The sequence below is a fragment of the Balaenoptera musculus genome, chromosome 11, assembly GCF_009873245.2.
Source record: "Balaenoptera musculus isolate JJ_BM4_2016_0621 chromosome 11, mBalMus1.pri.v3, whole genome shotgun sequence".
In the NCBI taxonomy this organism is placed as follows: domain Eukaryota; kingdom Metazoa; phylum Chordata; class Mammalia; order Artiodactyla; family Balaenopteridae; genus Balaenoptera; species Balaenoptera musculus.
The window spans coordinates 24683030-24705382 of record NC_045795.1 but is presented as its reverse complement, the minus strand read 5'-3'; the positions used below and the strand labels follow the sequence as shown (position 1 = coordinate 24705382).

At 43.0% G+C, this 22353-nt stretch overlaps 1 protein-coding gene across 2 annotated transcripts; it reads right to left on the bottom strand.

Moving 5' to 3' along the window:
• Positions 1-1048: 1048 nt before the first annotated feature.
• GCM1 (glial cells missing transcription factor 1) lies at positions 1049-22112 on the bottom strand. Of its 2 annotated transcripts, XM_036870005.1 has the most exons (7): positions 22044-22112; positions 21046-21146; positions 19111-19322; positions 7321-7573; positions 6217-6329; positions 4485-4613; positions 1049-2577 (listed from the first exon to the last, which is right to left on the bottom strand). In XM_036870005.1, exons 3-7 carry the CDS (start codon positions 19183-19185, stop codon positions 1843-1845), a joined length of 1305 nt encoding a protein of 434 aa, XP_036725900.1. In that variant the 5' UTR covers positions 19186-19322; positions 21046-21146; positions 22044-22112; the 3' UTR covers positions 1049-1842. The 2 variants fall into 2 exon arrangements, with proteins under 2 accessions (XP_036725900.1, XP_036725901.1); XM_036870006.1 differs by lacking the exon at positions 21046-21146.
• Between the last annotated feature and the right edge of the window lie 241 nt (positions 22113-22353).

Here is a 22353-nt window from a genome sequence, read left to right as displayed (position 1 = left end):
TCTTTCCAGATTTTATGTCTAGGCTCACCTTTTTGTAAAGTACTTCAGCAAAAAAGAGGTACTGGCATTCAAATACAGCTGCCTGACCATGGCCATGTTCATTACACAAGGACTCTTCTAAGCAAACATTTCTCAGGCACATATTTTGAACCTGGTGCTGTTAGGCACTGTAAAAATAAAGGTAAATGGGACAAAACTGGAGCTCTCATGGAAGACAGTGAGGAGGAAGAAGGAGGAAAGGAGACCATTTGGTGCCACTGGAAAGTCTCTTCATGCAGCTGTTCAATTCTGCTAGTGTTCAATTATGTGGTTGGGTCATAGCCCTTGTCTTGACGAGTCTTAGAAATCAACTAGAGGACACATGTTTTATAAACCAACCCCACAAGTTTCATACTAGACAAAGTACTATTACTTCAGTGGTAGCATCTTCGTCTTTCTGCTCCTCTGAAACTCTTTCACTCTCTCCGTTCCTTCATTCTGTTTCCAAGAAGGCGTAGATGAGATCCTGGGCCTTTCATGTCTGCTCTGTTTGAGATGATTCCAAGGACATTGAAAATGCAACAGATAATGCAGTTGAGGTGCTGAGAACCCCAAATAGTGTGGAAAAAAAAAATTAGCAGAGGACATTTCCTGTCCACAGATGGGACAAATTTTCAATTCTCCCTGGGGAGTACTCTAGCACTCCTGAAAACTGTCCTAGTACTCTAGCACTCCTGAGGAGTACTCTAGTACTAGTACTAGACTCTAGTACTCCCGAGGAGTGTTCCAGTGTTCCAGTATTCTAGTGCTCCTGAGGAGTACTCTAGTACTTCTAGTACTTCTAGTACTCTAGTACTTCTAGTACCCCTATAGTACTAGAGAGGAGGAGGACAGGCCAACAGATCACCTGTGTGAAGAGAGAAGTCTTGCCTTCTGCTCGTTGTCATGATTCTGATTTATCTGTGGTTACCTTTTGAAAACCATTTCCTAAAGAAATTCAGCCATTTCCCAAAACAGCTTTTTAAGTGGCTATAAAAGATTTCGGTCATTTTTCTCCCCCAGTTTTACTGAGATATAATTTTATTGAGATATCATTGACATATAACCTTGTATAAGTTTAAGGTGTACAACATAATGCCCTGATATATGCATATACTGCAAAATGTTTACCACAATAAGAGTGGTTAATATCCATCGCCACACGGTTATATTTTTTTTCCTTGTAATGAGAACTTTTAAGATCTATTCTCTTCTTAACTTTCAAATATACAATATGGTGTTGTTAACCATAGTCACCATGCTGTACATTACATCTCCAGAACTTATTTATCTAAAACTGGAAGTTTCTACCTTTTGATCACTTTCACCCAGTTCTCCCACCCATCACCCTCCGCCTCTGGCAACCACAAATCTGATCTCTATTTCTATGAGTTTGGGTTTTTAAATTTTCCACATGTAAGCGAGTTCATACAGTATTTGTCTTTCCTTCTCTGATTTATTTCACTTAGCATAATGCCCTCAAGGTCCATCCGTGTTGTTGTAAATGACGTGATTCCTGTTTTTTTATGGCTCAGTAGTATTTCATTGTGTGTATATATACACACCACATTGTCTTTATCCATTCATCTGTCTTAGGTTGTTTCCATGTCTTGGCTATTGTAAATAATGCTGCAATGAACATGGTGGCGCAGATAACTCTTCGGGATAGTGATTTCATTTCCTTCAGATATATACCTAGAAGTGGGATTGCTGGATCATATGGTAGTTCTACTTTTAATTTTTTGAGGAACCTCCATACTGTTTTCCACAGTGGCTGCACGAAATGACGTTTCCACCGGCAGTGCACAAGGCTCCCGACTTGGATCATCTTAAAGGACAGAGGTTTAGAAGCATTTCGTTGTTGCAGTGATCCAAACCCATGTACCTCATTTCTTCATCAAAATCCCATTTGCTGCTCTTGCCAGGCAGAGAATATTGATGATGGGGCTGAGAGGTGTAGGTGAGGAGAAAGGGGTCTTCCTGAGGTGAATGGCAAGTGGTGGAAGGGTGGTAGCTGTTAAAATCCACATGCACTTTCTCTTCATAAAGTTCACCCCCTTGATTTGGCCAGAAGGGGTGACAGCTAGTTTTGGCTGCTGGTGGTTCCATGGGAATCTGCTGGAGAAAGGGTTCTGAAGAGCTCTGGGAAGGGGAGAAGTCGTAAGGCCAGCTGGTCAGAGGAAAAGGGTAACTGGGACAACTGTTGTCATTGGAAGGATTTCTCCCCAAAGCAACATTCTTATTCCATGTTTGCAGATCACTGTAATCAGAGAAGACTCCAGAGACGGGAGGCTGAAGCAGGTCCTGTCTGCTGGAGACCCGACTATTGGATAAATCACATTTCTCGTAGAGCTGAGTGGGGCCCAAGGTGGGAGTGGGGTCTCTGGGGTCAGAGGTTCTCCCCAAACCATAACTCTCAGAGAAGGATGAGCCATCATTCAGTGCCTTCTGCTGGGGAGTGTTACCTATTAAATGTCCACTGTAACTACCAGGTGATTGGACACCTTCCTGGAAAGACCAAGTTAAACTTTCCCAACTTTGTGTTTCACCTGGAAGAGGCTGGAAAGGAAAGAGAAAAGCTCATGTTAATAAGTTAAACTGACCTAACTACCCCAGACACCCACGAGTGACCCTGCACAAAGAAGTGCTCTGCAGATTTTCTTCATTCCTTGCATACTTGAAGCACAAACACACACAGGGCTTTGCACAAGCACCCAAGGCCTGGAAGAACTAAAGGCTGCTGCCATTTCCATTTGAAATCTGACCAACCAGGAAGGGCCGAATTGCCCTTTACTCAGACAGGAGTGTGTTTAAAATGTTTCCCCTCAAACGCAAGTCTGATATCCTAACTGACTCTGTGAGAAACTTGTAAGGGGCTATTTAAGAAAAATCAAACCACAGCTTCAAAGTTTTAGCTTATCCTCAGTATAACTCTCAGGGGAACCTCATTTCCCTCCTTGACTTTTCTATTTTTTTAGTGCTGTGTGGATTCCATGAGATCAGGGCTTATTTTTTTTTTCTCAAGAGACTTTGAACTCATTTTGTTAAATTGTAGATCTCTGGAGTACGAGGTGGTCAATTTATTTTTATCTGTGGAGAAATTATATTGTCCTCCAGTTAATCGCAAGAAAAGAATCTGGTTGAGAATTAAGTTATCCTCTTGTTTATGTAAAACTATCGACCAATGGGGTTGGAGAGACTGTGACCAGGTAGGGTGAGCGGGAGGAAATACCCTTCAACTTCTCCCAGGGCTGGGAGATGGGATAAGACCAGTCATTAGGATTCAGGGGCTCCTATTTCCCTACAACAGACTCAGATTACAATTTTTTTTCTTAAGGTACTTTAGAGCCTCCAGGGCTGGACTGGCTTCATTTCTGTACTCCTGAAATGTGGAACACTGGACAGTAGAAAAAGTATAGGAATTAGTAACACTATTAAACAGACAAACCCACAAACCTACAGTATGACACCCACAAAGCCATGAACTTCACATCACAGTTTGACTGCGGGAAGAAGCCTCCACCCCCGCATCCCTGGATGAACAGTGTTTCCAGAAACTGCCTGGGTATTTCACCTCGGTGGAGTGCGCTAAGGAATCATCTGCTTTAGGGAAGAATGAAAAAGCACGGGGCTCATAGTTTGTGCAGAGCATTTCATTTTGGTTCTATCAGAAATACAGAGTGATTGAGTTATTTGTAGTGAGGTGGATGGACCTAGATTCTGTCATACAGAGTGAATAAGTCAGAAAGAGAAAAACAAATACCGTATGCTAACACATATATATGGAATCTAAGAAAAAAAAAAAAGGTCATGAAGAACCTAGGAGTAAGAAGGGCATAAAGACACAGACCTACTAGAGAATGGACTTGAGGATATGGGGAGGGGGAAGGATAAGCTGGGACGAAGTGAAAGAGTGGCATGGACATTTATACACTACCAAATGTAAAACAGATAGCTAGTGGGAAGCAGCCGCATAGCACAGGGAGATCAGCTCGGTGCTTTGTGACCACCTAGAGGGGTGGGATAGGGAGGGTGGGAGGGAGGGAGACGCAAGAGGGAAGAGATATGGGAACATATGTATATGTATAACTGATTCACTTTGTTATAAAGCAGAAACTAACACACCATTGTAAAGCAATTATACTCCAATAAAGATGTTTAAAAATAAAAAGAAATACAGAGTGCCAAACATAGGTTAAGTACTAATTCGAGTCTCTTTTTAATTGTAGTAGGGAAGACGATTCTGAAATTCTATGGACTTTACAGTTGAGGGCATGCTACAAAGATGGTAGAAATTAAGAGGAAACCCGCAGATTCAGTTTCTTTGGCAGAGGCTGACTCACAGGTGAGCCTGAAGGTATGTGATTTTCGGCTTCATTTGTAGGTAAGGGACAGGGAAATTTACTGCCGCCACCACAGGGGTGGCAAGTCGTCGTACGTTTTGAAGCTGCATGGGGCAAGGTTACCTTTATCTGTGGGCCCTGTTTCAGCTTCGAGGAGACAGAGGAAGACGCCGAGTGCGTTTTCTTCATTGCTCTTCTGGCCTCGGCTTCCAATTTGGTTTCTGGCTTTGGATGATCATGCTCTCCCTTTGACTTAGAGGAGACGAAGCGGTGAAATAAATAACTAGATGCACTTCACGGTGTGTAAAGCTTTATCCTGTGCCCTGCCATCGGACTGGGTATTGCTGCAGTTGACTACTAAGACAAGATTGGAGCAACCTTTTTTTTGTTTTAATTAATTTTTATTGGAGTATAGCGGCTTTACAATGCTGTGTTAGTTTCTACTGTACAGCAAAGTGAATCAGCTATATGTATATATATATATCCCCACTTTTCTGGATTTCCTTCCCATTTAGGTCACCACAGTGCATTGAGTAGAGTTCCCTGTGCTATACAATAGGTTCTTATTAGTTATCTACTTTATACATAGTATCAATAGTATAAAAAAATAGCATATATATGTCAATATATATGGGAGATATGTATATGGAGATATATGTATCTCCCAATTCAGCCCACCACCCACCCTTTCCCCCTTGGTGGAGCATCCTTTTAAGATCCTCCCAAGCCCACCATGCACTCTCCTGCTTGCCCATCTGCCTTTGCTGACGATACTCCTTCCTTGCGTGGTGACTCTCCCCAGCCTGGCCAAGTCACATTCATAGTGATGACAAGTAATGCTGATTACATACTTTCTCCCTGAACCTTCGGCACAAGGCTGTGAGGGCTATACCATTATCATCCTCACCAGGAGGCATGGAGGGGTTATACCACCTGGGAAACCTCCCCTAGTACGTGCGGGAGGTAGGATTCAAAGTGTGCCAGAGCCAGCCAGGCCGAAAGCCACCTGTTGGCCATTCAGGAATTTGTGAGCTGGTTGTTAAAAACAGCTTGACACTTTGCTGTACACCTGAAACTAACACAACATTGTAAACCAACTATACTCCAATAAAATTAAAATTTAAAAAAATATTTGATGAAGAAACTGAATGAACAAATTTCAGCTCATCTTGCACACTTCTACCAAAGAAATCTTTCCAGAGAACCTCTGTCAAGCTTAAAATCTTCTATTCTCTTTTACCTTCAATATTAATTTTTAATGTGTTTTGCCATGAAACCCCATGTTCAATCTTATGATCGTATAATTAGTATGAAAGAATATATAGTAAAATAATTAGCTTTTTCAAACAAACAAACAAACAAAACGGCTTGATATCAGCCATGATGGGAACAGTTATATCCCAGAAACTAGCAAACCCTACACATCAGAACATTTTCTTTTCAGAGGCAGGTTTAGCACGGACTCAAACCCAGGCAGTCCAACTGTCAGACGCCACTGTTTCTACCACCTCCCCCATGAGGACTTCTTAACACCACATTTTACAGAAAGCTGGGGCTTAGGGGAGTAAAGCAACGTGTCCATGTTTACAGAGCTGGGTCTGCGGAAGGCCAGTGCTTGCCTAAGTAGATTACAGACCGCAGCATCCCCTTCGGAGCCTGAGGCCGCCCCTGTCCTGGGCTCCAGCCCCTGACTCCTCTCTCAAGGTTGGGGTACAGACGTTTGCTCGCCCAGAGGGTCCCCCAGGGAGGGTGCAGGCTCCCCTCCACCTGTGCATTTCCTGGAGGAAACTCCTGCTGGTGCTCTGTGAAGAGTTCCTGAATTAAAGAGAAATGGAATCTCTAACTCAAATCCAACCTGGAAAAATATGAAGCGTCCGTCGTGCCTCCAGAAGTTAGTGACAGGAAAGCCCCCGTGGCCTCGGCAGGGAATGAGCTTCAGGGGCCCATCGCAGTTGGGACAGCGTTTCCCTACAAAGGAGCAGAGGAAGGTGACCTGAGTCTGTGCGGCCCTGCCGATTTCAGATTCCTGGGTGGCAGAGAATCCACCTGGGCACAGTTTTATAGGCTTTCATACACTGGGCATGACCCCTGAGCCTAGGAGGCCAGACCACCAAAGCAGCCCAGGTCACTCTCACACGTGGTAGAGGAAGCAGTTGCCTACAGAGTGGGATATTTTACAGGACAGGGGAGAGCTACTTTGAGCAAAAAAAAAAATCCTTCCCTCCTTATTTACTGACACTTGAAATTCTTTGTAGAGAAGCAGAAGAAAATTCTTTCACTTCACAATTAGAACTAAGGGTCAAGGAGCAAAACCACATGACGCAGCTACTAAAGTTTCACTAAAGTGTAAATGACTGATACCAGATCCTGCCCTGAGAGCAAGTTTTGAAAACAAATTGCAAGGAAAGAACATGAAGTAACTTGAGGTCTGAAGTGGGCAAGGCACAGGGAATGCCAAATGCATCTATTTCACAATCTGATGAATATGATAAACAAACAAAATGAAGAATTATCTCAGCATGTGATTATGGCATGAACCTAAATGGCATGGAATTGAGTCTAACCTCAGAGTCAGTCCTGGCTCCCACTCCCAATCAAAGCACTCACTGAGATCATTTTGGGGACCCCATTCCCCAAGATGTGAGGTGGCAAGCGTGATACACAACTTCCTCTTAAACTTTAGGTGGGTGTGCTGGTGAATTAATGTTAGTTCCCTAAGTGATGTGTCTTCCTTTTAACAGAGGCCCCGAGTCAGGCGTCTTAACCCAAGGGAGGTTAATGGTGGGTGCCCTGGGCGTGGCAGATCTTTGGGACGGATACCGGAGCCCAGGGAGCTGTCTGGCTCTCCTTAAAATAATCTAAAGGACCGGCCTTGGTCTCCACCACCCTCCAGTGCAAAGGATGGGCCCTTGGGAGGTGCGGGGACGTCGTGGCCCCTCGGGGCAGGAGCCCCACTCACTCTGCTGCTTCTGCCGGGCCTTGTCGCAGATGGCAGGCCTCAGGTAGACCTTGCGGCCCTCAGCGACTAGGCAGTCGCGGCTGCAGACCACCACGCCCAGGCAGGACTTCTTGAGGATGCGGGAGTTGTGGTTGTTGGTGTTGCGCATGGCCCAGCTGCTCACGTGCCGCTGCGCGTTTCTGTCCTCCGAGCTGTAGATGTGCTTCTCGTAGGCATCTGGCCACTCCTGGAACCAGTCCGTCTTTTTCACATTCTGATGAAAACACAGAGAATATTATTATAGTTTCAGCTGGAAAACACCACTGTGCTTAAAGCTGCTTTTGGCGCTTGAGAGCTGGGCGCGAGACCTTTAGCAAAGACCGCGCTGGATTTCACTCCGCCGTGGCGGTCTGAGCGCGCACAGCACAGCCGCGAGCACGTGATTCCTGGGTCCACCCAACATGTGCTCCCTGGACCAGAGTGAGGTGTGATGCCGCCCCTCTACCCCGACTGATGTTTCTCTAGCCTTTGGTGGTAAGAGTGAGGACCGTTTCACTGAGAATGTTGGAGGGTGCAGTAACATGATTGTGCTCTTGCACAATGACGGTGGACGGCACTGGGGCAGGGCAGCGAGATTAATGTCTCTCGCCGGGCGGTGGTTACCGTGTTGGGAAAGCGGAGGGTTTATACAAAGCCACCTGAGACACGCGGTGGAAGGCTGGAGAGCCGCTTTCTCCCCCGTGGAGATTTTCTCCCCTTTGCTCTACACTCATGTTCATGCACCTCAAACAGGGCAGAGGGGTAAGGAAGAGTTTACTTTGACTGGAAACGTCTATGTTCTTGCCCAGGACGGGCACAATTCCCTGCCCATGAATAGCTAACTAAACTCTCCTTTGAGTGGGCAGAGACACAGGATACCCAATCCTTATAGCATAAGTTATTTGGCTTTCTGTGCCTCAGTTTCTTTATCTGCATAATAGGGATAACTAGACCTGCCTACCTCAAGTGGGTCTGAGAATTAAATAGGATAATATATAAAAATTACTTAGCACAGTACCTAGCCTGGAGGGAGCTCAGAATAAATGTTAGTCACTGAAGTTGTGGCTCAAAAGGATGTGGCGTTTGACAGATTCTTAGGATGAGAATCATTAAGGGGTCTCAGTAGTCAAACTTAGGCTGTGCACCCCCCCCCCGTAGCTTCCAGAGCCTTGGTATAAGAACATTTTCAACAAGAAGATTCTAGAAGGTTATGGTAGAAGATTCTAGAAGCTCCAGGAAGAGAGATCAGGGTGCCTCTCCTTTGCTTCCCCAACAAGGAAACACAGCATAGGATAGGAAAGGAAAGACAAGATGTTTGAGAAGGAAAAAAAGCAAACATCATTAGGATGGAAGCGCAACTCAGGGAAATCGGTGTCTCTTCAGTTAGATTTCAAGTTTAGAACATGCCAAAGAACTTTGTAACATGAGACTCGGGGCAGGTGACTGTCTCTGAAGCCGAATTTTGCTCTTCTCTAAAATGGGGACATTGATAAAACATGCTTCACAAAAGTACTGTGGAGAGCAGATGTGTTGTGAACTGTAAATTTTATGTAATTAATGATAGTTGTCATTTGTACGGAACTTCATGGGAACTGAGGTGGGTCTGAGGAAATAGAAATGAGAGGTTTTATGTACATGAGAGGTAGTACTAGTTAATAGCGAAGAGTTGTGGTCTGAAAACTAGGGCCATGGGCCTAATCCAGCCCAATGCCTGTTTTTATAAATCAAGTTTTATCGGAACCCAGCCATGTTCATTCAAGTGTTGTCTGTGGATACATTTACACACCATGGCAGAGTCCAGTAGTCGCAGCCGAGACTGTATGGTCCACAAAGCCTAAAATATTTCCTATCTGGTCCTTCACAGAGAGCTTACCAGCCCCTGGTAAGAGCACAGCCTGTGAAGGCCCTGGGTGAGGGCCTTACAATAGTTCCTTCCCTCTCAGGGCTCCACTTCCTGCTCTGTGAGATGGAGGCCACAGGAGTACCTGCCTGGCAGGGATGTTGTGAAGAAAGACTGAATGAGTTAGCACACACAGAGCATTCAAAGCAGTGCCTGCTATTCACAACAGCCAAGACATGGAAGCAACCTAAGTGTCCATCAACAGATGAATGGATGAAGAAGATGTAGTATATCTATACAATGGAATATTACTCAGCCATAAAAAAGAATGAAATAATGTCATTTGCAGCAACATGAATGGACCTAGAGATTGTCATACTAAGTGAAGAAAGTCAGAGAAAGGCAAATACCATATGATATCACCTATATGTGGAATCTAAAAAAAAAAAAAGATACAAATGAACTTATTTACAAAACAGAAATAGACTTACAGACATAGAAAACAAATTTATGGTTACCAAAGGTGGGGGGGTTGGATAAACTAGGAGTTTGGGATTAGCAGATATAAACTACCATATATATAATAAACAGCAAGGTCCTACTGTATATCACAGGGGACTATATTCAATACCTTGTAATAAACTATAGAGGAAAAGAAAACAAAAACAAAAACAGGGAATTCCCTGGTGGTCCAGTGGTAAAGAATCCGTCTTCCAATGCAGGGGACGCTGGTTCGATCCCTGGTCGGGGAACTACGATCTCACATGCCGCGGGGCAAATAAGCCCACGCGCCACAACTACTGAGCTCGTGCGCCTCAGTGAGAGAACCCATGTGCTGCAGTACAGAGCCCACATACCCTGGAGCCTGCGTGCCACAACTAGAGAGAGAAAACCCACATGCTACAACTAGAGAGAAACCCGCGCGCCGCAACGAAAGATCCCACGTGCCACAACTAAGACCCGACGCAGCCAAAATATAAATAAAATAAATAAATAAAATAAATAAATATTTTTTAAGAACCCAGTGTCTGGCATAGGGAACTGTATTCAATATCCCGTAATAAACCATAATGGAAAAGAATATGAAAAAGAATATATATACACATATATATGTATATATATGAATCACTTTGCTGTATACCAGACACAACATTGTAAATCAACTATACTTCAATTTTTAAAAACAAAATGAAATAAAACCAGTGCCTGGCACACAGCAAGTTCCACGTCAGTGTTAGCTGTTACTCTGTCAGATCTGGGGCCACACACACCAGCCAGTATGGTTGTGAGGGCCACCAGCTTTTAGGACAGAGATGACCCCCCAGAGAGGTCACTTCATGCTCTAAACCTTGTTAAGCCAAATGCAAGACAGGAGTCCAAGCCCCTATAAAACAAAAGCTTAATTGGTGCAAATCTTGTTAGTGACCTTCTTTCTCACAGGAGTGACAATGCCCCTCCGGTGCTGCCCTGTGGCATGGGAAGGGAATGCTGCTCGAAAAGGGCAGGGAGAAGGGGGATGGCATCTAGAGGAGTCCCCTCTGGTCCATCGGGCAATTACAGTCGAGTGTCTAGGAAAGAGGCCTGGCCAGGCCAAGATGCTGAATGAGCTGTTTTTTCCAGCTCTTCCCCTCTCTCCCCGACTTGCCTGGTAATTCTGAGCTGGACGAGACTCAATGCCCGGGGTGAGGAGAAGACCTCAGGCAACCCCGCAGACAGCCCTGTCTCCTTCCTCCACCCCCTTCTCTTCTCTTCCTTCTGACCTAAAGCTCTACACAGTGCTCTCTTGTCTTCTGCCACAGAAATGCCACAGAAAACATAATATTTTATCTTCTGAAATAATAAAAATGTAGGTTAAAACGTTAAAATATGGACCTTTAGCAATTTGGACTGTGGATTTGAATTCTTCAAATACAAAGCACAGTTGTCAGGGCAGCAGAGAAAAGGGTGAGGTGGATGTGAAGGAAAGCTGAGATTTTCATGTTTTAAAGGTGAGGGGCCCCTTCAGGCTGGTCAGTGGCATAGATTTCACCAACCAGGAGGAACGACAGTGCCTGTGAGAGCGGCTCAAACACTCCAGTTAAAGCAAGTACTCCCTGCCTGTGGAGGAAGAAATGAGCTCCACCGTCTTTTCTCTCTCTCTCTCTCTCAGGTTAATGTATATTTTGATCTCCCTTTGAGGTTTCCTCTTTGATGGATTATTTAGAAATATATTGTTTAGTTTCCATGTATCTACAGATTTTCCTGTTGCCTTTTGCTATTAATTTCTAGTTTGCATCCATTGTAGTTGGAGAACACATTCTGTGTTTTTGATTATTTTAGCATTGTTGAGGTTTGTTTTAAAGCCCACAAAACGTTCTACATTGCAAGGTCTGTTAAGTTTTTTTTTTTCCAACACCTCCTCCGCTGGTACCCTAGTTTTCCAGTTCCATTAATAACGCAGTAATAAGTTTGACAATGTATGACCTCAAGAAAATTACTTAGGAGTAAGTGTATTTACATCAAGATATTCTCTTGGCTATTTATTTATGACGAGTCTTTTGACCTGGATGCTTAGTGAGATTTTTGACATTTTTTGACATTGCAGTTATGAGAAAACCCAGATTCCAGTGATGCAAAGGAACCCAGGTGTCAAATGAATGATAAGGAACTCTGAAAAGCTCCCAAATTTAAGGCACTAGAGAGTAAAATTTTAAAAGGAAGAATAATTATTTCTTAATCTTGTTTAGCAAATCCCCACAAAACATTTTTTTTCTTTTCAGATCTTCTGTTTATTTTAATTTCTAACTTTTCATGAGTAACTCTTTGTTTTTCCTCTTGGTTAAGAAGTTTATAATTTAAAGGGAATATTCTTAAGGTCTCCAACACGTAAATATAACAAATTTATATTTTATAATCTCATGGGTAATATCATTGGGGGTTTAATGAATATTTCTGTGCCTTATGTATGTAATTTCTTTCCCTAAGAGACTTAATCCTCTAACTCACTCAAAATCTTTGAAACTCGACGCTAGGGGTCCGCAACCCCCAGGCCGTGAACCGGTACTGGTCCTTGGCCTGTTAGGCACCGGGCCGCACAGGACGAGGTGAGAGGCCGGCGAGTGAGCAAAGTTTCATCTGCCGCTCCCCATCACTTGCCATTGCTCACATTACTACCTGAACCATATCCCCACACTCCCCCCCGCCCCCTCCCCAGCCCCTGTCCATGGAAAAATTGTCTTCCACAAAACCGGTCCCTGGTGCCAAAAGGGTTGGGGACCGCTGCCCTATGCAATCAGAGCACCCTTCATCCTCCCTTCATTCTAATTTATTTAATTACTTGAAGTTTTAATAGGGTAACTTAAGAATTAAATATACACTATTACATAAAAGTAATGAATTAAAATCAAAATTCTGAAATAAGATATCAAAAATATTTACATTATCATGTTATTATATTAAATTTGATTTTTCCCTTGGAATATAATCTGTTCTAATGTAAAGCAATTATCTGCCAGGTTTTCTTTAATAAGAATAGCTTATTAATTCCTTGTAAATAAATGTCTCCAAATAAAACCGGGCTAGCAAACAGATACACGTTTAAGCAAATCAGAGAGAGGAAAAATTTAGATGTTACTTATGGAATACAGAAAAAAAAAATTCCTCCAGCATTTTGATTTACCTTCAACTTTTCAGGAACTTATCTCTCCGAGTCAACTGGAAACCCAACTCCAAGTGTTTTCGAAGGGAGAAACTCATCAACAAAATGCTTTTGAGTTAACTTAAGCATTACTCCTTTGACTAATCTTGCAATTTCCTACCTTTGTTAAAGAGTCAAGATGCAGGAGAAAAAGTTCCTTATTTGTTCAGACAACACCAAGGTGGGACAGAGTGCCCCAGCTTTCAAACTCTGTCACCCCCTCTTTTCTTTTCTCCCTTTCCTTTCCAACTCCACCCAGCTAAGCAAGGGGCCTCCTGGCAGGCACCCAGGGAGAGTCTCTGTTACCATCCCCACGACCCCAGAAGCACAGGGTAGCAGAAGAATTCTGGTCCCAAAAATGGGGGGACCCAATGACCACGGGGTCCATATACGTGGAACTGTCCCAGGGAGTTCAAATGACCTTGAGATCAAGGACAATGCTGGACAAAGAGGACAAAGTCACGAGTGTCCCCGTCAGACCAACAACAAAGTGACCTGATCATGCAGTCAGATAATAATTGACCAGAAATCCAGAATCTGGTTTATCCCTTAGCTCCCTAGCACCAAGACACATCTGATTACAACTAGCTTGTCCTGATTACATTTATCCACACAAATTCACAGTACAAGCTCAAAGATTCACCTCTGCTCATAAGATTGAGGCAAAGGAAATTGTACTGGTTCAAATCATGGTCCAGGAATGAACTCATCAGAGACGTGGCCTCTTTGGGGTTGATTCTCCAGGCTTCAGGTGGCCCTGTATTTATGTTTAGCCTATGTATAGTTTTAGGTTTTCTCTGCAAAAAGTATACTTAAACCTTGGAATTGTGTGAGTTAATGGCTTGGTGTGGCTTTGGTCATGGGTTTCATCTGGAAACTGCTCATGTTCATGAACAGAATGATTCGGGGTGTTTGTCTGCTGTGGGGCTATTGGAACTCAGAGAACCTGGCAGGTGCTGGGAGCAGAGTGGCTGCTACCATCTCTCTGCTCAGTGGGTACTATTTAGGGGAAAAAGGAATTGGTTTTCTTCCTGATTTTCAACCAGGAAAAAAATAAATAAATTTCTTAGGGGTTCATGGCTCCCAAGTATTAACAATCAGTATTAATAAGAAGTATCCGTGTAATGAACCATGTAGTGAACATTTTTAATAAAGGTAAGACTAACCCAACCCCAGACATTTGCTGCTTGGACCAAGCAAACCCTAAAGCAATTATATTTGGACTTTTAAAATGCAAATGTAGTTTAATGGAATAGGAAGGGAAAGCAAAATTGGTGTATTACATTAGTCTGGAATAAAGAGGCTTTTATCAATGATGGTTTTGAGTAAGTTAAGTGCCTGCAGTTCTGGGCTGACTCCGTGGAGGCTGGATAAAGGAGGAGTGGTATCAAAATAACCAGAAGCTAGACACGTGATCAGAAATGAGTGAATGAAGATTTATAAGGACATACATGCAGCTTAAAGAAGGGAGAAGAACACATGAAACAAATCCAGGGAGGGATGATTCAGTGAGAGCAAAAGACCATCCAAGCCCTAGATTTGATCATGATGTTTTCTAGCTCAACAAGCCTAACGGCTTCCCACTGCCTTTAAAAAAAAATAACTGAATTGGGACTTCCCCGGTGGTCCAGTGGCTAAGGCTCCGTGCTCCCAATGCAGGGGGCCCAGGTTCGATCCCTGGTCTGGGAACCAGATCCCACATGCAGCAACTAAGAGTTTGTATGCCACAACGAAGATTGAAGATCCCGTGCGCCACAACTAAGACTTGGGACAGCCAAATAATTAAATAAATTAATTTTTTTTTTTAAAAAAAGAACGCTTTAAAAAAATTTTTAAAAATGAAGTGAAATAAAATAACTGAATCATCTTAGGATAGCCTGCGTCCAAACCACCTTTCACACGGTATCCTCCCAGATCCCCTTGCTGAATGTCTGTGCACAGCTTCCCCATATGTAGCCTTTGAACAGTCTTCAAAGTGCTCTACTCGGCCTGGATTATTTTATCTTCACCTGCCCTAATCCTCTCACCTTTTACAATGTACTTGTCCAGAGAGCCTTTTGCCAGATGTTCTGCCTTGCTCCCCATGCCTGAGTCATGCTGGATTACATATGTCCTTTTTCAGCGCCTCTGGAATTTTTCTATACGGCATCGATTCTCTGTTTGGACACTGATCTTGCTCCACTGGCCCAGAAGATCATGAGCCCTTCCCTGAAAGTTAACATAGCGTAACGGCCCCTGTATCCCTGAGCCTGCTATGGTGTCTTGCACATCCCCGTCACTCAGAAATCTCTGCTATCCTGATAAGGATGTCATCGTTCACTGTTGCCAAAAATTAACCCATAGATCTTGATCTATCTGGGATGTATAAAGGGCTATGGAGTTCCCAGGACCAAAAGATGCAGTGAGCACTCAGGTAACCATCTCAAAACTTGAAGCAGGTGGGTGGATTAATAAGAAAGGAATTTGTCTACAAGCTACAGGAATTTGCAGGAATCCTGGCAAGAATATACAAATATGAACAATAAACTGTAAATTCTTCATATGAGTGGGAAAGAGAATGAAATTGGGGAAATGTATAATAGTAATAAGCCAGTGCATGCTATTATAGATGCAATCCTTTAAAACATATGTTCTAATGCTCAAACAGATGGTCTGAGGCACACTCATCGCCTAAGGGGCTCCATGAAAAAAGGGCTCTGTGGTCAAAACTATGTTAGGGCAACAATGCCAACAGCTTCCCCTTGGGAGAGCCGCCAGTGCAGTAAGAAAGGCACCATGTCTACAGTAGAGAAATTGGCTTAGGGACTTCCCTGGCAGTCCAGTGGTTAGGACTCTGCGCTTCCACTGCAGGGGGCATGGGTTCGATCCCTGGTCAGAACTAAGATCGTGCATGACGCACGGTGTGGCCAAAAAAAAAAAAAAAAAAAAAAAAATTGGCTTAACTTTGTTGAACTTAGTCCTTTTCTTCCTTCACAGCATCCATCAAAATTCCTTGTAACTTACACACTACAGAACACATTTTGGGAACACATTTGTTCTAAACAGCTTAGGAAGGGTATCTAAGGAATTACTATTTTCATTTTACGGAGGAAGTAACGAAGACTTAAGAAAATAGATTTGTTTAGAGTCACACAGATGATAACCATAGAGCCAATCACTCGTGAATTTCATATTCGGCGTTTGTGTTTAACACGTGCCAGGCCCTGTGGATGGCACCCGGCCCCCATTCTAGGGTGCAGGCCGTCTTCCAAATCTCAGGTCACCGAATCCTAGACTCTTAGAACTAAAAGGGTCTGTAAGAGACTATTTAGTGCAAGCACTTCATTATCAGAAGAGGAAAGGGAGCCTCAGAAAGGCTAAACCACCCTGCGAAATTCTACAAATAAAAAGAGGCAGGACTGGATTTCAAAGCCAGGACTTGGTCTCCTAGCCCTGTTCTTCTCACCATACACCACTCTGCCTTCAGAAGCACTCTTGAAGTATAAAATCTACTGTGCTTGGAAATCCGTCCTTTTATTTTTCACCTCAGCTAGGTCTTGATACGATTCCAAAGCCAGCATAAACCCAGATAAGCATGGTGTTGACTCTGCTCAGAAAATACTAAGGAATATTTTGCTCTTTTAATCATTTCCCTGGCATATTTAACAAATTGAAGGGCACTTACCTATTTCCACGAACAATCAAACTTTTTCTACGAACTAAAAATGATACACTTCCAAAATTGAATGTGTATTTTTATTGTAAATGTCTCATTTTAATGTCTTGGGTAGCTGAGAATGCTTGAGTTTTGGAAAATTCATGTTGGAACATGAACTTTTATGATCCCTGAGATCCCCTCCAGGGAAGTGTTTCTTCCTTTTGTCTACAGATTTGATGAATGATATGAATCCTCTGTCCCAGAAAAAATAAACCTTAGTACAGTGTTGCCCGCCATTTCAGAGGGTTCTTAGGCCCCATTAAAGCTCCTGCTCTACGATGTGACTTTGCAAAATCATCTATGTACCTGCTTCCTTCAACTCTTGTTTTTGAGGATGCCCATCTTCTCTATTTGAGAGCTGCAATCATGAATTAGGAATATGGGTCCCTGAGCCAAGAGTAATTAAAATTTACCTTAGGGGCTTCCCTGGTGGCGCAGTGGTTGAGAATCTGCCTGCCAATGCAGGGCACACGGGTTCGAGCCCTGGTCTGGGAAGATCCCACATGCCGCAGAGCAGCTAGGCCCGTGAGCCACAACTACTGAGCCTGCGCGTCTGGAGCCTGTGCTCCACAACAAGAGAGGCCGCGACAGTGAGAGGCCTGCGCACCACGATGAAGAGTGGCCCCCACTCGCCGCAACTAGAGAAAGCCCTCGCACGGAAACGAAGACCCAACACAGCCAAAAGATAAATAAATAAATAAATAAATTTATAAAATTTACCTTAAAGTTTCCTCTAAAACAGCTACAACTATTGTAAATCAATTACAAGCAACTACAAAGATAAATCCTTAAAATAGATAATTGCGTGATTTAGCTGTGGTGTATTGAACCATCCTTAAATGGATGGAAAGTAGGGCATACTTGGTGCTTCCCAGCTTTTCTAAGACCTACCGGGAGATAATACAGGAGGAGATTTAAGGGTAAACATAAAAAGAAACAAAAGAAACACTTTGGTGACTTCCCTGGTGGTCCAGCGGTTAAGACTGTGCTTCCATGGCAGGGGGCACAGGTTCATTCCCTGGTCAGAGAACTAAGATCCTGCATGCCGCAGGGCTTGGCCAAAAAAAATATAAATAAATAAAAAAATAAAAGAAACACTTCACTAGAGTGAAATTTGGAATGATCTGGAAGCCTTCATTAGCGTGAAATCTGGAATGATTATAAATCAAGACTGTGGAATCTCCATTCCCTCTCCCCTGCTTGGGATAATTCAAATTTCTTGTTCCCCAGAATCAGGCAGATGAGCTTGACCTTTCACTAGATGGTACTGGTGGTCTCCCAGTCTTAGCTTTCCCAGCCACCTTTCCCAACAATTTCCAGTGAAAACATTCTTCACTGGAAGAAAGGCCAAAAAGGGAGGTCAAGAAAGTCAGTTTTAAACAACTAATGTTGGGAATTCCCTGTCAGACCAGTGGTTAGGACTCGGCGCTTTCACTGCCGAGGTTCAGTTCCTGGTTGGGGAACTAAGATCCCACATGTCTTGGGGCAACTAAGCCCGGGCACCACAACTACTGAGCTCGCGAGCCTCAACTAGAGAGGCTGTGTACCGCAAACTACAGAGCCCACATGCTCTGGAGCCCTCGCACCACAACTTAGAGAAAACCCACATGCCACAACTAGAGAGAAGCCCTCGCACCACAACGAAAAGCCCATGCGCCGCAACTAAGACCAGAGGTAGCCAAAAAAAAAAAAAAAAAAAAAAAAAGTCAATTGCCAAAGATAAAGCAAAGAAAACATGAAATGAAAGTCACTCTGTAGTTGGAGAGGAGCCCCGTGTCTGTGGACCGTGTACTAGTTACAAAAGTTCTAGAAGAGCACTCTTACTGGGACATTCCAGTGACAGATTTAGGTTAAACCCATGACTATAGCAAATAAGGTAGCTTGTGCATTACAGAGAGTCGATCTACGGACAAACACATCAGCGTGGATTTTATTTTACTAGCTGGCAGGCGGGTGCCATCTGAGCCAAGCCAGCTTTGAAAGAGACGGGAAGTGACGTTTCCTTTGCTGCAGTCTGTAACCGGGTGAGTCTGGTTGGTAAGGTCTTGCTCAAATCATAGATCTTAGCACCTCCTCTTAAAAGTCCTCAGTCAGGGCTTCCCTGGTGGCGCAGTGGTTAAGAGTCTGCCTGCCAGTGCGGGGGACACGGGTTCGAGCCCTGGTCTGGGAAGATCCCACATGCCGCGGAGCAGCTGGGCCCGTGAGCCACAACTACTGAGCTTGCACGTCTGGAGCTTGTGCTCCGCAACGGGAGAGGCCGCGACAGTGAGAGTCCCGCGCACCGCGATGAAGAGTGGCCCCCGCTCTCCGCAACTGGAGAAAGCCCTCGCACAGAAACGAAGACCCAACACAGCCAAATATAAATAAATAAATAAATAAATAAATAAATAAATAAATTTATAAAAAAAAAAAAGTCCTCAGTCAGATGCCCAGCTGAAGCTCTGGAGGAGAGGTGTTTACCCAGCTGGGACCCTCACCAAGTTCCTTCCAGGTCTTAGCAAGTTACCGGTCAAGGCCTCACAGCCAAAGGCTGAAGGCGGTGTTACAGCAAGTACATACCTGTGGCAGTTTCATATCATTAATATCCCAGCTTAGTGTCTCTTTGTCCTCAGAATCAACGTTCTCAAGTTCCATGATAAAGTCGGGTCGCCCACAGGTTTCCGTCTATCCAACTGCCCTCAGGAGTGCTTGAGAATTTTGCTCTCGAAGGCTCTTAACACGGTTGGATTAGTCCACCCAGGCAGTTTAGACCAGGAGACTGTTTTCTGACACTAAAAAATAAATGACAGTAATACTGACCATTAAAGAGATAAAAATCAGTGCTCATCTGCCAGAAAAGGCTGTTTCATTGATATTTTGGTGAGCACCAACATACAAACAAAAACAAAATGCAGGAGCCATTAGTGACCTTGCTGAAATAAAGCTTGACCATGGGAAATCAGAAGAAGATCATCACTTTCACTCTCAGATTTAGGCTTCCTTCCTCATTGCTAGCCCCAAGCAGGAAGGCCTTAGTAAGGACCGTTGTCACCTGTAGCCAATGGTTAAAACCATTTCCTCCATGTACCTGTGTTGGGGCAGGAGGGATAGCTGGCTTAGAGTTGTTTCCATGGATACACCTTCATAAATTAGCTAACCTGGGGTGTGTTACAAGAAGGGAACATCACAACCAGATGTGTCTAGAAGTCTTTTTTAAAATCTAAATTTCCATAGAGATTAACAATCCAGTATGTATTTTATATCTTCAAATATTATCAAATGATAATTAGACTCCTCCAAAACCTTGGCAATATTGACATTTCAAACCCGATAACTCTTTTTTTTTTTTAATTATTTATTTATTTATTTATTTTTATGGCTGTGTTGGGTCTTCGTTTCTGTGCGAGGGCTTTTTCCAGTCGCGGCAAGCGGGGTCCACTCTTCATCGCAGTGCGTGGGCCTCTCACTATCGCGGCCTCTGCCGCTGCGGAGCACAGGCTCCAGACGCGCAGGCTCAGCAGTTGTGGCCCACGGGCCCAGCCGCTTCGCGGCATGTGGGATTCTCCCGGACCAGGGATCGAACCCGTGTCCCCTGCATTGGCAGGCAGACTCTCAACCACTGCACCACCAGGGAAGCCCCCGATAACTCTTTGTTGTGGAGGTTACCTTGTGCATTGTAGGATGTTCGGCAGCATCCTTGGTCTCTGTCCATTAGGTGTCAGTAGCAACCCACCCCTCCTTGTTAAAAAATATCTCCAGACATTGCCAAATGTCCCCTGGGGGTAAAAACTGTTTGAGAACTATTGCTCTAAAATAGTGTTTCTCAACTTTGTTTAATTCAAAGCACCCTTCAAGACTTTCTGGCTTTATCTTTAGCAATCTCACTCTTCCCTGCCCCCTACAAGAAAATCCTGTCTGACTTTACTCTGATTAAATTGTATTGTATAAACAATAGATGTTCAAAAATGTTTGTGCAAACTGTGTTTTTTTGCCCCATGAGAAATACTAGTTTCTAGTTATAATTGGTTAAAGGGGATTTATCCCCCACCAAAAAAAAGAAAGAAAAGTAAAAGAAAAAAAGAAAAGAAAAGGAAAAAAAAAAAGAAGGAAAGAAATTTAAAGTGTTCAACTCTGGGGGAAAAAAAAGACAATCATTTTGAGATGAAATGTGCTTGTTAACAGAATATGAAGTAAAACACGTTTACATGTGTGACATTTCCATTCGCTGGTGCGCTAGTAAAAACAAGGGCCATAATGATGTTACATGGAACTACTTAATAGTCACTCAAACCACAAGTTAGTTTAATAGTCTCAACCTTAGGAAGTCCCATGCACTCTGTTCCTCAGTTATTTAGCTTTATGTAACCCTAATACTTGTCACTCACTGAGATGTACTGAGGGAAAGTGTATGGATATAGAAGACTGTTGACCTGAACATATAAATGAAGTTCTTGGCCACTAAATGACAATCTAATAGGAGTCTCTTCCTTCCCTAATGCAACTACCCACACTCACCTACAACTTAGTGGTCCAAGACTCAAAAAGATGAAACCCCTGCCCCACAGTTCAAACACTGATGTGCAAGATTAAATCCCCATTGAGTTTTAAATCAAATTCTATGTTTGGCAAATAAACACTAAGTTACTGAAGAAATGATGCCATAGATTGACTTTAATTCAGACTTAAACAAGTATATTAGATGCAAATATCAAGGATATATGTGATAGCAACGGTTTTATGTACTTCTTTAACATTAACAACAGTAACTTGGATGGTCTAAAATTTGTTACAGCTAACTGGAACAGGTTGACCTTTTTCAAAAACCTTGAATAACAGGATTTACATTTCAAAAAATCAAAGACATTGTTTTAAGCCTAGGCAATGTAAATAGATATAATTCTTTTGTTTTTAAATTAAGGGAAGGGGAATCAAAATCCTGTTGTAGGAAAACTACGTTGCTTTTTCAATTTTTTTCTGATATAAATTCTTGCCAAATGAATGAACATGAACTTAATATTTCTCTGAAAGTTAAGACCAAAACACAGGAGAGAAGAAAAGACAGTTTGCAGCCTTTAAAACATAAACAAGCCAATTCAGTTTTCCTCTAGGATTAAAAAACTCCATTTGTCAAGACTTTCTTTTTTCAAAGCAACTTGGGCCAAGCTTGAAACTTGTTCAAGTTTCATTATTTCTACAGAAAACTGACCAGAACAAATGAAACCCTGTAGAAATGAGGTGGCCATTATCACATCCCTTACATTTGTCTCTCCTCAGGATTTCTGGCTTCTTTACCTTTTTTTTTAAAATTGATGTATAATTGATTTACAATATTAGTTTCAGGTGTACAACGTAGTGATTCGATATTTTTAAACATCACAAAATGATCATCACAGGTTACCGTCTGTCACCATATGCAGTTATTACAATATTATTGACTATATTCCCTATGCTGTATATTACTTCCCCATGTTTTTTTTAATCTTACAACTGAAACTTTGTAATGGTTTCCTTACCTCTGACTTCTTATGGAGATGTAGACAAAACTGTCATAAAAATCTCATCTCTGGTTCAGGTCCCAGCAAGCTCTGGTCATTTTCTATGCAGAAGCTGCTGTTCCCTAATCCAGGTCAAGGTACACTATGCTAATGAGCTCTGGCAATAATCCAATCAAAATCTAGATGCTCTCAGCTTGGGATAGGTAAGAGTGACCTGGGAGCCACTTAACCAGCCCAATTCTTTGCAGAATGCCAGCAATGTGATGAATATTCTATAGTACGCCTATGAACTTTCCCCTTGTTTATGTCAAAAAGGCATTTTAACAGA

What these genes read in the sequence shown, in the direction of transcription:
- GCM1 (XM_036870005.1), bottom strand. Translation starts at nt 19,185, where the DNA reads ATGGAACTTGAGAACGTTGATTCTGAGGACAAAGAGACACTAAGCTGG. An exon ending in ATGATATGAAACTGCCACAG is followed by an intron (nt 7,574 to 19,110) that starts GTATGTACTTGC and finishes TGTTTTCATCAG; the next exon opens with AATGTGAAAAAGACGGACTG. An exon ending in GGCCCGGCAGAAGCAGCAGA is followed by an intron (nt 6,330 to 7,320) that starts GTGAGTGGGGCT and finishes GCTCCTTTGTAG; the next exon opens with GGAAACGCTGTCCCAACTGC.